General features: G+C 34.7%; 1 protein-coding gene across 4 annotated transcripts in view; it reads right to left on the bottom strand.

Annotated features, from left to right (window-relative positions):
• The window catches only part of FOXN2 (forkhead box N2), a 52,584-nt gene that overhangs the window by 20,777 nt on the left and 18,605 nt on the right, over positions 1 to 13,202 (bottom strand). For all 4 annotated transcript variants that reach the window (XM_024753469.1, XM_024753468.1, XM_024753471.1 and 1 more), the window contains exon 2: positions 1,802 to 2,352. In XM_024753469.1, the coding sequence (XP_024609237.1) occupies positions 1,802 to 2,338 (537 nt within the window). In that variant the 5' untranslated portion in view covers positions 2,339 to 2,352. The remainder of the gene's footprint in view (positions 1 to 1,801; positions 2,353 to 13,202) is intronic.

The following is a 13,202-nucleotide window of genomic DNA, read 5'->3' as shown; positions in this document are numbered from 1 at the left end:
TGTTCATACTAACAACGTGACAGAAGTAGAGGAATATCTATTTCTGGATAGAAATATTATTTACCTCAGTCTCTACCATTCTTTAACAAGCAATGGCTGCCACTTAATCCAAAATTATGCAACACACAAAAGCAGGAGATAAAACAATCAACAAAACCAGACCCAGAGATGGACCAGATATTGAAGTTATCAGACAAACACTATAACTATGATTAATATGCTTAAAGATCTAGCGGGAAATTTTAACAAAAATATGGTGACTACTTTTTAAAAGGCAAATGAAAATATTTAAAAAATATGAAGACTTTATCAGGCTAATCAGCAGAATGAACACAACAGAGGAAAGAATAAAACTATAGAAAGACTGGGAGATTGGGACTGACATATATACACTAACATGTATAAAATAGATAAACTAATAAGAACCTGCTGTATAAAAAATAAATAAAACAAAATTCAAATATTCAAAAAAAAAACCCCACAAACTATAGAAGGATCAATAGAAATTATCCAAACTGAAACAAAGAAAGAAAAGAGTAGGAAGAGAGACAGAGCAACCAAGAGGTGAGACAATAGCAAATGGTCTAATATATTTTTACTTGGAGCCCAGAAGTAGATGGTGAACCACAAGAAATATCTGAAGAGATAATGAGGAAAAAGAATTCTAAGTTTAATGAATGACAACAAACCACAGATCCAAGAACCTCTGAGAAACCAATGCAGGATAAAAATAAAGAAAAACACACCTAGGCACATCATAGTCTGCTGCTAAAAAGTAGTGATAAAGAGAAAAATCTTGAAGACAGATAGTAAGAAAAAAAAATTACAAACAGAACAACAAAGATAAGAATCGTAACAGACCTCTCTTCAGAAACTATGCAAGCCAGAAGAGAGTAATGTCTTTAAAGTACTTAAAAAAAAACCTGTCAACCTAGAATTCCATACCCATCCTCCACAAAAAGGTTAAAAAAATATTTCATTGCTAGTAGACCCAAACTATAAGAAATGTTAAATCAACTTCTTGGGAAAAAGGAATTGATCCAGATAGGGCATCAGGATTAGTCAACTTTTTCTGTAAAAGGCCAGATAATAAGTGAATTAAAATTATTTGAAGGTAGACTGTGATAAATTAAAAATATATACTGAAAACTGTATAGCAATGAGTTTTTAAAAAAAAGAGTAGCTAGTAAGCCAATAGAAGAGATAAAATTGAATCATAAAAAAATACTCAATTGACAAAAAGGCAGGAAAAGTGGAGAAAAGGGAACAGATACAGCAAATAGAAAAAAAATAATGTAATGACAGATTTAAATCCAACCATATCAGTTACATTAATGTAAATGATCCACACTCCAGTTATAAGGCAGAGATGGTCACATTGAATAAATAAGAATAATACATAAATATAGTGACAAGAACATTACAGAAACTAAGAATAGAAAGTTAGAACATTAAAAAAAACTAATTATAACTGAATCACTTTGCTGTACCCCTGAAACGAACACAACACTGTAAATTAACTATACTTCAATTATTAAAAATTTTTTAAAAAGAGAGAAAATAATAATAAATAAACCCTAATTTATGTACCTACAGTAGATTGAAAATAATTCTGCTAGGTTTATATCAATACTGAAGAAATTTTTAAACTTCTCAAATGAAAGCAAATGGTGAATATAATTAACCTCAAGCTGAAATAATCTGACTATTTTGTGTCTTCCTTTGATTTCCTCATATGTTACGATCTCCATGTTAATTCTCCCCCACCTCCCTAAATATAGCAATGTTCATAAACACTGACCTTGCCATGGCTTCTTTCCACTTTCTGAAAACATTTATTCAGGGATAGATTATGTCGAACAGAATTCTTCCAGCCTGTTGGTGCGGTTGCAAAATATGGGAAGCGGTTCAGTATCCAGCTATAAATTTCTTTGACAGGCAAACATTTATTTGGAGACTGTTCAATAGCCATATAAATGAGAAGACTAAAGGAGTATGGGGGTTTTGAAGTTGCTGATTTTTTTTCTGGGTTCTGATAGCACGACGGTCCTAAGGATGGCACATCATCTCCCTCTATGTCATACAATGGACTAACAATTGGAAGACCCTCACTTCCAAAGCTGAAGTTTGTTAGGAGATTAGTACTTTCGTGAAGCCAGTTCAAGTTTGTGAGTTCATCATCTGCTGACTCACTGTTCACTAGAGTGGCCTTTGGCCTGGCAGCATCAACAGCTTCAGGCAAGCTTCCCATTTTGTAAATCTGGCTTAATCCTGCAACCTTTTCAGCTCCTGGAGTTTCAGCTCTCTTTTCTGGAGTCATTCCAATTATTGGACCCATTTACTCTTACAGTTCTGCAACAAAAGAAACAATTATCAGTCAATGTAATACTTAAGATTCGTAAACTCATGGAAGAAAGAAATACATATTTAAATAGCCCCAAATCAGAGAAATTTTGCAATCAATATCCCACATAATATTTAAGCACAATATCTGTATAACAAAGATGCTAAAGGTTACTATACAAGGAACAGAACTTATTTCATGTTATTTGAAATGACGGCAAATAAAATGCAGCACTATAGCACAATATGTACAGGTGATATTAACAGAATTAAGTAATGTATTTTGAATACTTATTAAAGTCCCTAGGCTTTAGTAACTGCCTAATAAGTAATGTTTACTGTTATTAAAAATGAACAATTATTTCTTTGAATTATAAAACTCTATAATCTATTCATTTTATGGATCTATGACTTCACTGTAATTAACAGTCATACATATGGCTCAATACAAACAATAACCAAATTTAAAATAAAGCTCAAATAATAATTCCAAATAAACCCTTTCCTCAAATCTGAAATACTTACCATAAATAATTTCTAGTATTTTTTAGTATATCATACTAAAAAGATAATATTCCTTAGTAACAAACTAAATTCGTTACTAGCAAAATTATATTTACTATAAATTTATTATTTATTTGTAAATTCCAGTATTTTTTTTTTTTGCGGTACGCGGGCCTCTCACTGTTGTGGCCTCTCCCGTCGCGGAGCACAGGCTCTGGATGCGCAGGCTCAGCAGCCATGGCTCACAGGCCCAGCCGCTCCGCGGCATGTGGGATCTTCCCAGACCAGGGCACGAACCCGTGTCCCTTGCATCAGCAGACGGACTCTCAACCACTGCGCCACCAGGGAAGCCCCAGCTTACATATTTTATTATAGAGAAATAGCTAAGTAAAAGTACATGTATTTAATATTTAGTAGTCGTTAAAAATGACTGTCTTGAAGATTGTGAAGTAAACAAAAAAGCTTATTAAAAACTGGTGAAAAAGTAGAAAATATACAGAAAGCTAACAGTGCCTTATATTAGTAACTTGGTAATTTTTTTCTCTGTTATATTTTCCGGTTTTTCTTTAAGGTGTTTATTATTTTTATAGTTTAAAGTTAAAACAATATACTCAAGGGGGAGAAGACTGTGTTAAACTATTTTTTAGTTGTAGTATTTCCATTTCACAAGAAACAAAATCACAAAAAGGTCACAGACTGATCAAAGACCTCTAGTCAAAAACAGAAGCCACCTCTCATTCTTAGTACAGTTTATTTTGTTATTAAGCTTTTCTGTAACACAAATTAGTTCACTGGTAAGTAGGGGAAAGATTTTAGTACAATGTGAAAGTCACATTGGTTTGTACATGATTTTTCCCAGCCTATGTCTTTGCACTACTAAATAGTAAGAGCTGAACCCCAAACAAGCTAACACAGTGGAAAGCAGCAAGCTGCTGAAAATACAGTACTGTACACAATTCTCATTCAACCCATGTTCTTCCTCTTGGCACAGTCTGGTCACACGCATTGTCTTGAAAATACTTAATGAAGTCTTCTCTGCAAATCTTTATGCATTTCACTCTGGCCTCCATAACCCTGTAGCTTCAACCCTTCCTTGCACACCCTTCCACCAGGCTACCTTCATCTCTTGTTTTTTAACCTTAAGTGGACTGTAGTATTTCTTTATATGTAACAGAGTTAATATAGTGTTCTTATTAAGACTTATTTTTATTAGTGTTCTGATTACAAAGCTTTGCATGTTTTGGGTGCGAACCATCAGCTCTGCACAATTTCAGTGTTCTCAGAAATACATAATATGTAACATTACAACAGAAAGGTCTGTATATTTTACACCAAAATCAAGAAAAGTTTGTTTTAAATTTTTATGAAACTACTTCTTAAAATGAACTGAAAGCATTCGATAGCAGATAATTAATAATGTGCATGGAAGTTTGCTTCATAAAGCAAAATAAGTAAAGAAATAAAAGGAAATCTGGGCTACTGATGTATTGATAACACTTCCTTTTAGTGATCTTTTAAGAACAATACTTCAACAAACCAAGTTTAACTGTTACACATAATAAATGTCACTCAAAATAGGCACTTAAGGCCTAGAAAATAAAATGTGGGATATGAAAATGTATCCTAATTTCTTAGGTGTATAAATAACATAACCCAAATAATGAATACATCCACTACAAACAGATTTCCAAAACCAAGACATTGGTACAAAAAAAAGGCATGTAAATGTACAAGACGATTTAGCAAAGTACACATTTGTGTTAAGACTCCAAATCTACATTTCAGGAAAGGACAGAATTTCCTCTCACAAGGAGAATTTTCAAAGTGGAGAGTTCAAATAAACCCAGTACAATCACTCTGGAGCCCCTGTCTAGAGCTTCACTGTATGACGGCCATGGCAGCATCTTGAGAAGACAGCTCAGGATTAAAATGCACCATTTTTTCCCACAGCTATGCAGCTCATGCATCTCCAAAGCTGTCCAACAGAGAACTGCATGTCTGCATATTATGTTCAATGCTACAATGACACTCAACTCCAGGGCAAGAAAAACATAATAAGATTCCATATTGGAATTCTCAGATCACTTCTCAAAAGGTCAGAGGAGAGCACTTTTGCTTAGGTTTGTATTAACACTGGTCTGAGAGGAAATGCTTGACAGAGAGTAAGTAAGAGAAGGGAAACTAAGGCAGCAGAGAATTTTCAGTGTCATCTAAGGTACAAGGTGCCAAATTACAAGGTATTAGAGGTGTCACAGTGATAGCTTTTTTTAACCTGAAATAATTAAGGAACCTCCTAAACACAAAATGTTGGTTAAAACCACATAGATTTTATGACTTAATTTATCCACATTTTTAATTGATTGTATCAAAGATTAAGCAAACAAATTTTAGTTAGAATCCTTAAATATTATATTATTTAGCCTCTAAGTTTTTCACACATCTCGTAAAATTGAGTTGTACTGAAACTCGTTTTTCCCCCCACCAAATTCATTAACATTATTGCAGCAGTAATTCATTCTTTTTACAGATGACTTATATTCTACTTTATGAACATACCACAATTTATTATACTCTTAAGAACATTTATTTATGTTTATGTTTGGGGCTATTACAAGTAGTATTGTTATGGACATCCTTGTTCATATCCCTTGGAACACAACTGTAAATAAATTTTCTGAAATTCTAAAAGCAGAATATATGTGAAGGAGTGGACTTATTGGGTCACAGAGTATTCTTTTCTTCAATTTTAACTGATAATGACAAATTGCTACCAGGAATGTATGTGTATTTTGTTTGCTCCATGTACTCATCAAAAAAAAATTTTTTGCCAACCTGATGACTATGAAATTGTAACTCCTTGTGGTTTAATTTGCATCTCCCATATAAGTAATGGGGTTGAATATCTCTTCATATACAAAAGAAACATAAAAGTCAAGTGTATATATATGGCAAACATATATATATATATTTGCTATTTAGATTCCCTCTTCTATTAAGTGTCTGTTGAAGTCATTTGTATTGTTTGGATACCAATCCTTATATGTGATGCAAATATCTTTCCCTATTTAGGTGGCTTGTCTTTTTATTAGTTGCCTATTAATGAAAAAGTTCTTAACTTTAATAGGGTGCATTAACCCTTTTCTTTATGGTTACCATAGTTTATTTCTCATTTAAGAATTCCTTCTGGGGACTTCCCTGGTGGTGTAGTGGTTAAGAATCCGCCTGCCAGTGCAGGGGACACGGGTTCAAGCACTGGTCTGGGAAGATCCCACATGCCGCGGAACAACTAAGCCCATGCACCACAACTACTGAGCCTGAGCTCTAGAGCCCACGAGCCATAACTACTGAGCCCACGTGCCACAACTACTGAAGCCTGCATGCCTAGAGCCCATGTTCCGCAACAAGAGAAGCCACCGCAATGAGAAGCCCGCGCACTGCAACGAATAGTAGCCCCCGCTCACAGCAACTAGAGAAAGCCCACACGCAGCACGAAGACCCAACACAGCCAAAATTAAATAAATAAAATTTATTTTTAAAAAAATAATTCCTTCTGTACACCAAATTCATAGAGCTTTTATCCCATACTGTCTTCTAAATGTATTATAGCTTTTACCTTTCACAGTAGGTCTTCAATTCATAAAAAAAGTTATGTACATATTTTTTACTCAATTTCATTTTTTTACATATGGATACACATCTGTTCCAGCATTATTTGTTAAAAATTTTCTCTTTCCTGCTGGAAGAACCAATTCATCATTGGCCCTTAGCATCTCTAACATTCTCACCAGGTATGCCAAGACTGAAAGGCCTTTATGTGGGCCATTTCTCAGGGTTGTGTTTGCCACAAACAAAACTGAGGGATGACCTAACATCTCCCAGACAAAGGGCAGTCCAAGCTCCATTAACATTTCTTCTTTCATACATGAGTTATTTAGACGAATATATCTTAATTTCCATGTGATTTTTCTTCTTACTGATTTCTAACTTAAATGAATTGATCTATAGGATACGAATCCTTTGAAATCTGTTGAAACTTACTAGATGGTCCAGTATGTGGTTGACTTTCATGATGATTCAGCTGATGTTTCCACAGTGACTGGGTGCAATATATGTCCGTTGGATCATGCTTGTTAATTACATTAAGTTTTCTATATTCCTGATTTTTTTTTTTTTGGTCTGCTCTCTTTACCAATTAATGAGGAAGATATATTACAATCTCCCACTATACTGGTGAAATTTATCAATTTTTCCTGGTAGTTGTATTAATTTTTGCTTTATTTGTGGTTTTGGTTATTAGTTGCATACAATTAAAACTTCTAAACATTCGTGGCGAAATGAAACATTTTCCATTACATATCAATTCTTCCTCTCCCATTGCGGAGCACAGGCTCCGGACGCGCTCAACAGCCATGGCTCACGGGCCCAGTTGCTCCGCGGCATATGGGATCTTCCCAGACCGGGGCACGAATCCGTGTCCCCTGCATCGGCAGGTGGACTCTCAACCACTGCGCCACCAGGGAAGCCCTCAATTCTTTTTTTTATCTCTAGTAATTCTACTTGTCTTAAAATCTATTTCAAATGATATCCCAGCTTTCATTCCATTAACATTTGCCTGGTATATCTTTTTCCATCATTTTACTTACAACATGTTTTCCTTTTGTTTCTTTGTAGTCTGGACTAAACCCCATATAGCTGAACATTTTAAAATATAAGGTATAGATATATTTGGATTTACTTCTATCATCTTATCTGTTGTTCCACACTGTGTCTTTCTCTCTTTTCTTGCCTCCTTTGGGATTATTTTTTTCTGGTTCCATTTTTTATCATCTACTAGTTTGGAAGTTATATATTTATTTCTATTACTAAAGTGTTACCATAACATTTTTTTTTTCCTGCGGTACACGGGGCCTCTCGCTGTTGTGGCCTCTCCCCTTGTGGAGCACAGGCTCCGGATGCGCAGGCTCAGCGGCCATGGCTCACAGGCCTAGCCACTCAGCAGCATGCAGGATCTTCCCGGACCGGGGCACAAACCCGTGTCCCCTGCATCAGCAGGCGGACTCTCAACCACTGCGCCACCAGGGAAGCCCATTACCATAACATTTTTATCACACATACTCATCAAAATCCAAAGTTACTTTTAATCTTCTCCGGAGTAACAAAAAGATCTTTTGGATACTAGTTCCAATCACCTCTCCCCAGTTTATAAAATAAACTGACAATTAGTAAATAACTAAAACAACTGCTATTTCAGTTTTTTTAATCCCATAAGACACTATTATTATTGTTTATACAGTTTTTAAAAAATTAACTTACACTTTATTAACATACGCTTACCACTGTCTTTGATCATCATTCCTTTTTGAATCTCAGACTTTCAATGACCATTTTCCTTCTACTTAAAATGGTCTGCTAGGGGGATGGGGGAGCAATGGAGTGGGAGTTTGGGGTTAGCAGATGCAAAGTATTATATACAGAATGGATAAACAACAAGGTCCTACTATATAGCACAGGGAACTATATTCAATATCCTGTGATAAACCATAATGGAAAAGAATATGAAAAAGAATACATGTAACTGAATCACTTTGCTAAAAAGCAGAAATTAACACAACACTGTAAATCAACTATACTTCAGTTAAAAAAAAAAGTGGTCTGCTAGTGAACTTTCGGATTTCTCTGAGCATGTCTTTATTTTGCCCTTGTTCTTGAAAGTTATTTTTTGCTAGCTGTAGAATTCTGGGTTGAACTAGAGTAGGTCACAGCTTCTAGATTTATTTTCACTGAGTACATCATTTCATGATCTCTATTTCCATTATGTTATTGAAACCTAATAATCCTTTGAAAGTGTTCTGTGTTTTCTCTTAAAAATTTTCCCTTTATTAACCTCTTTTATATTTTCCACTTTATTGTCTGCATTTCCACTTTATTGTACTGCATTCTGAATCTCTTCAGGTTTATCTTTTTTTTTTTAACTGATGTAATTGGAATGTTTATTTATTTAAATTCATTTAAATTTATTTACTTATTTATTTTATTTTTGGCTGTGTTGGGTCCTCATTGCTGCGCAGGCTTTCTCTTGTTGTGGCGAGCAGGGGCTACTCTGAGTTGCGGTGCACAGGCTTCTTACTGCAGTGGCTTCTCTTATTGTGGAACACGGGCTCTAGGCACGCAGGCTTCAGTAGTTGTGGCTCATGGGCTCTAGAGTGCAGGCTAAGCAGTTGTGGTGCATGAGCTTAGTTGCTCCACAGCATGTGGGATCTTCCCAAACCAGGGTTCAAACCCACGTCCCCTGCACTGGCAGGTGGATTCTTAACCACTGCGTCACCAGGGAAGTCCCACGTTTATCGTATCATTTTTTCTTCAATGGGGTCTATTTGCTTTTACCTATTCCTTGAATTCTAATTTCAGTTACTGTATATTTTCATTTCTAGAACTTCTGATTCTTCTACAAAATGTATGTTTGCTCTTTTCCTCATTTTTAAGCTTTCACTGAACATATTAAATATAATTATTTTCTATTTTACACCTGATAATTCCAAGATGTGAACCATTTGTAGGTCTGATTCTACTGATTCTCTTACATTGTGCCCTGTTTCCTTAGATGGCTTGTAAATTTTTATTTTAAGCAACTCATTTTCATTGTAACTTTACCAACAGGAATTCTCTGACAACGATGATTTGTGCTGCTTCTGTCAGGCCCCTGGGAGTAGTAACAATCCAGGATCATTTAAAATTCTTATAACAGAATTCAAATGCGAAGTATAGAAAGTGAGGAAGTGGAAAAAGGTAAGAAAAGCAAAGAGAGAAAAGAATACGGCAGAGGGGACTTCCCTGGTGGTCCAGTGGTTAAGAATCCACCTTCCAATGCAGGGGATGCAGGTTCAATCCCTGGTCAGGGAACTAAGATCCTATATACCACGGCGCAACTAAGCCTGTGTGCCACAACTGGAGAGCCTGTGTGCTGCAACTACAGAGTCCACGTGCTCTGGAACCCACGTGTCACAATTAGAGAGAAGCCTGCTCGCTGCAACGAAGGATCCCCCATGCTGCAACGAAGACCCAAAGTAGCCAAAAATAAATAAATATTAAAACAAAACAAAACAAACAAAAAATAAAATAAAATAAAATTCTTAGCTTGAGGTCTAGTGTGAATTCAGGCTGCAAACCAGTGTGAGGGCTGGATTGTGGTAACAAATTTTCAGTAGAGATTTTTTATTTTTCCTGTTAGCAGCAATATTATAGAAAGATAATTTTCTTTGTTGGGAAAGAATTTCTAGATCACTCTTACACCTAGAAGGTATATACCCCTATGGAAAAAGGGCTATTACTGGAGAAGACTGCTAAATGTTTTACTCTGGTGGCTCTGGGCTTTGCCTCCTGATCCCTGAGCCCCCAAAAGGCCAGGAAAACAGAAGCTCACTTGATTTGGTAAATACCCTCAAGGAAATAGCCAGCTTCAGTACTCAGCTTACCTCACTGGGTTTCCAATTAGTGTTCAGTCTAAATATTCTTTACTTTTGTGCCAGAGCACTGATGCATTTTGTCCAGCATTTTAGGTTGTTTTCAGCAGAAAGACTAGTCCGGGTACTTAGTTCCCCATGCCGCTGGAAACGGATGTTTACATTAGTTTCTGATGGCAATATCTCTAAAGAACATTATCCCCTATTTTAGAGCACTGGTTCTTCTCTAACTTACATTATCCCGTATTTTAGAGCGCTGGTTCTTAAGTTTCTTCTGCCTCCACACACTTGAGGAATTTCACTTACTCCTATCACTAAGAGTTGCTTGTTATGACAGTGATTCCCAACTGGCAGTAGGTAGAAGACATTTCCTTGGAGGTGAAAGGTGGTAATCAAAAACTGTGTGTACATTTTTTTCCCCAAGAGGTTACTTCTTCTCATCCCTTTAAAAAATCATACTTTAAATAAAGGAAAGGTATTTTAACCCCTTAACTATGATTCAAGCTATTATAAACAAAGATTTGGTAAAGAATAATACTTATAGGGATTGCTCAAGTATATAGGACTATTTGCCACTTTCTCAGTGTTTCTCAATAAGTGTGTGCCATGGATAAACTCTGGGGGCCACAAATTTGCAAATTTTCATTTTGTGTTTTCATTTCAATAACAATATAAAGAGAAAAACGAAAGACTTAAAAATAAACTTACTTCAGAAACTAAAGTCAGTGATTCTAAAAATGGGATATATAATTATTTTCTTTAAAAGGGATCCATATATTATTCCAGTTACAAATACTGCTTCACACTCAAAGGTCTCACATTTGTTATGCTTGAGTTACTGGATTAATCTTCCTAGTTCTATATCCTAGTCCTCAGTTGTACTGTAGTCACTGTACCTGACTATACAGGTATATGATCCCTTACTTAAAATCCTTGAGGGCAGATATATTTCAGAATTCAGAATATTCTGGATGTTAGAAAGGGACTACAATGCACACGTGATATGTTATACAGTGTGTCAGTGAGGTCTGAGGCAGGACCCCATAATAAAAATGTTAATGTTTCTGCAGAAAAATGTATATTCACAGTAAGAAGGGAGTAAATAAAGACCATCAATAGTCTTATATCAGTTCAGATCATGTTTTAACACTACATGGGTTAAGAGAAAACTTTTGGCTTTCGGAGCACTTTGGATTTCTAAAACATGGAAATACAATTATAGAAGCATTATCTGCTATAGACTGGAAATCCAGATAAATTTCATTAGAATTTCATATAAGATATGATAATGCACCTTAAGGTGCATGAATTTAATGCATCAACTTTGTAATTTTTTCCCCCAAATACTTAGGAACCCCTTTTTGTCTAGTTGTAGTTTAATAGTTGAGGATACAGAACAAGCAATTTCCTGACAATATTATATTATAAATTCTAAAATGTCAGAAATATCTAAATGTATATAGGAATTTAAAATATATTCCAAAGCTAACATATAAACTCTATTGGATTATGATTATAATATCTCTACATCTGGTAATGTGGATAAAAGATAGAGAAAGCAAAGTATAAGAGATACACTATTCAGAATAATCTCTCCTTGTCCTTTTCTAAGATGCTTCAAGAAGAAACCTTTTACTCCTACTATACTCATGGCTCCGTTGTCATAGGTGTTAGATTCTATGGTAAAACAGTGTACAACTATAAAATGAAAGGCTTCTTCCTTGAGAAAGGAATATATATATGTAATACTAGAAGGTACTAAACAGAAAGTTGGGGAGGCAGTACATTTGAAGTTAAAATTGTGAAAGATAAGGCAATTTCATATTATAAAGTCATAAAAGTGAAATCTAAATCATTATTATTAACATTAGAATCACATCTGGTGGCAGTGAAGCAGAGGGTTAAAGAGCATGAGCTGTGAAGAGATATTGCCTGGGTTCAAATTCCAGGTCTGCCATTCAACAGGCTATAAGACCTATCAACGAAGAATTCTAACAGTACCTACTTTCATAAGATTGTTAGTACAAATTAAATGAGAATAAATATAAAGGACTTAGAACAAAGGTAGAGAGTAAGTACACAATAAATACTAGCTATAGAGATGGTAATTATTATTACTGTTATTAATTTTTAAATTATTATTAGCTTTCTTCCTAAAGTAGTAGATTTATATATGTTATATCTCTCGAACACAAAAAAATTAGGGTATAAAATCAGTAACTATACTTTGTGTTTTGAAGAAATTAAAAAAAAATTCTAGTATTAAGGATGGGCCTCCTTTATGACCAGTGACACCCTCTGGTGAGGCAGAAATTAGGACTTCTCAGAAGAGTGCTGCAATAACAGTTTTATCATTTTCTTTATGATGCGACTTTCACTTCCTTATTCTGTTTCCATGAACTTTATGTATGTCAGTCTTTTACCAATCATACCACATGACAGAACCTTTCTTCAAATCTTTCTAGTTTAATAATCTAAAAGCATTTAAATCATATAAACTTTCAGAACTATTTTTGGTTTTTTGTTATTAATGGCCCCAAAAGATTTTAAGTTCCTTTATTAATAGCTGCCTAATGCTAACATTCTAACAAAAGAATTTATATAAAAAAAAAACTACATTACCTCTGAAATAAAATATGTTGAGTTTTCACTAGTAATGACATTCTCAATAACAAAAAGATACAGTGGCAAATATAATGCTATAATCAAAACAGCACAGGAATATAAATACCTACATATATAGTTATATTTATTTGTATCTGACTAGTTCAGAATCTATCATGAATCTACCGAATTCTTACCAAGTTAAAATATTCAAAATAATTTCTTTAAGATATTACTTATATTACTTATACTGTAAATTTCAGGATAACATCTATAGTACCTTAAAAATAG

The sequence above is a fragment of the Neophocaena asiaeorientalis genome, unplaced genomic scaffold, assembly GCF_003031525.2.
Source record: "Neophocaena asiaeorientalis asiaeorientalis breed wild unplaced genomic scaffold, Neophocaena_asiaeorientalis_V1.1 scaffold171, whole genome shotgun sequence".
Classification (NCBI taxonomy): Eukaryota; Metazoa; Chordata; class Mammalia; order Artiodactyla; family Phocoenidae; genus Neophocaena; species Neophocaena asiaeorientalis.
This window is presented reverse-complemented; position numbering and strand designations above follow the sequence as displayed.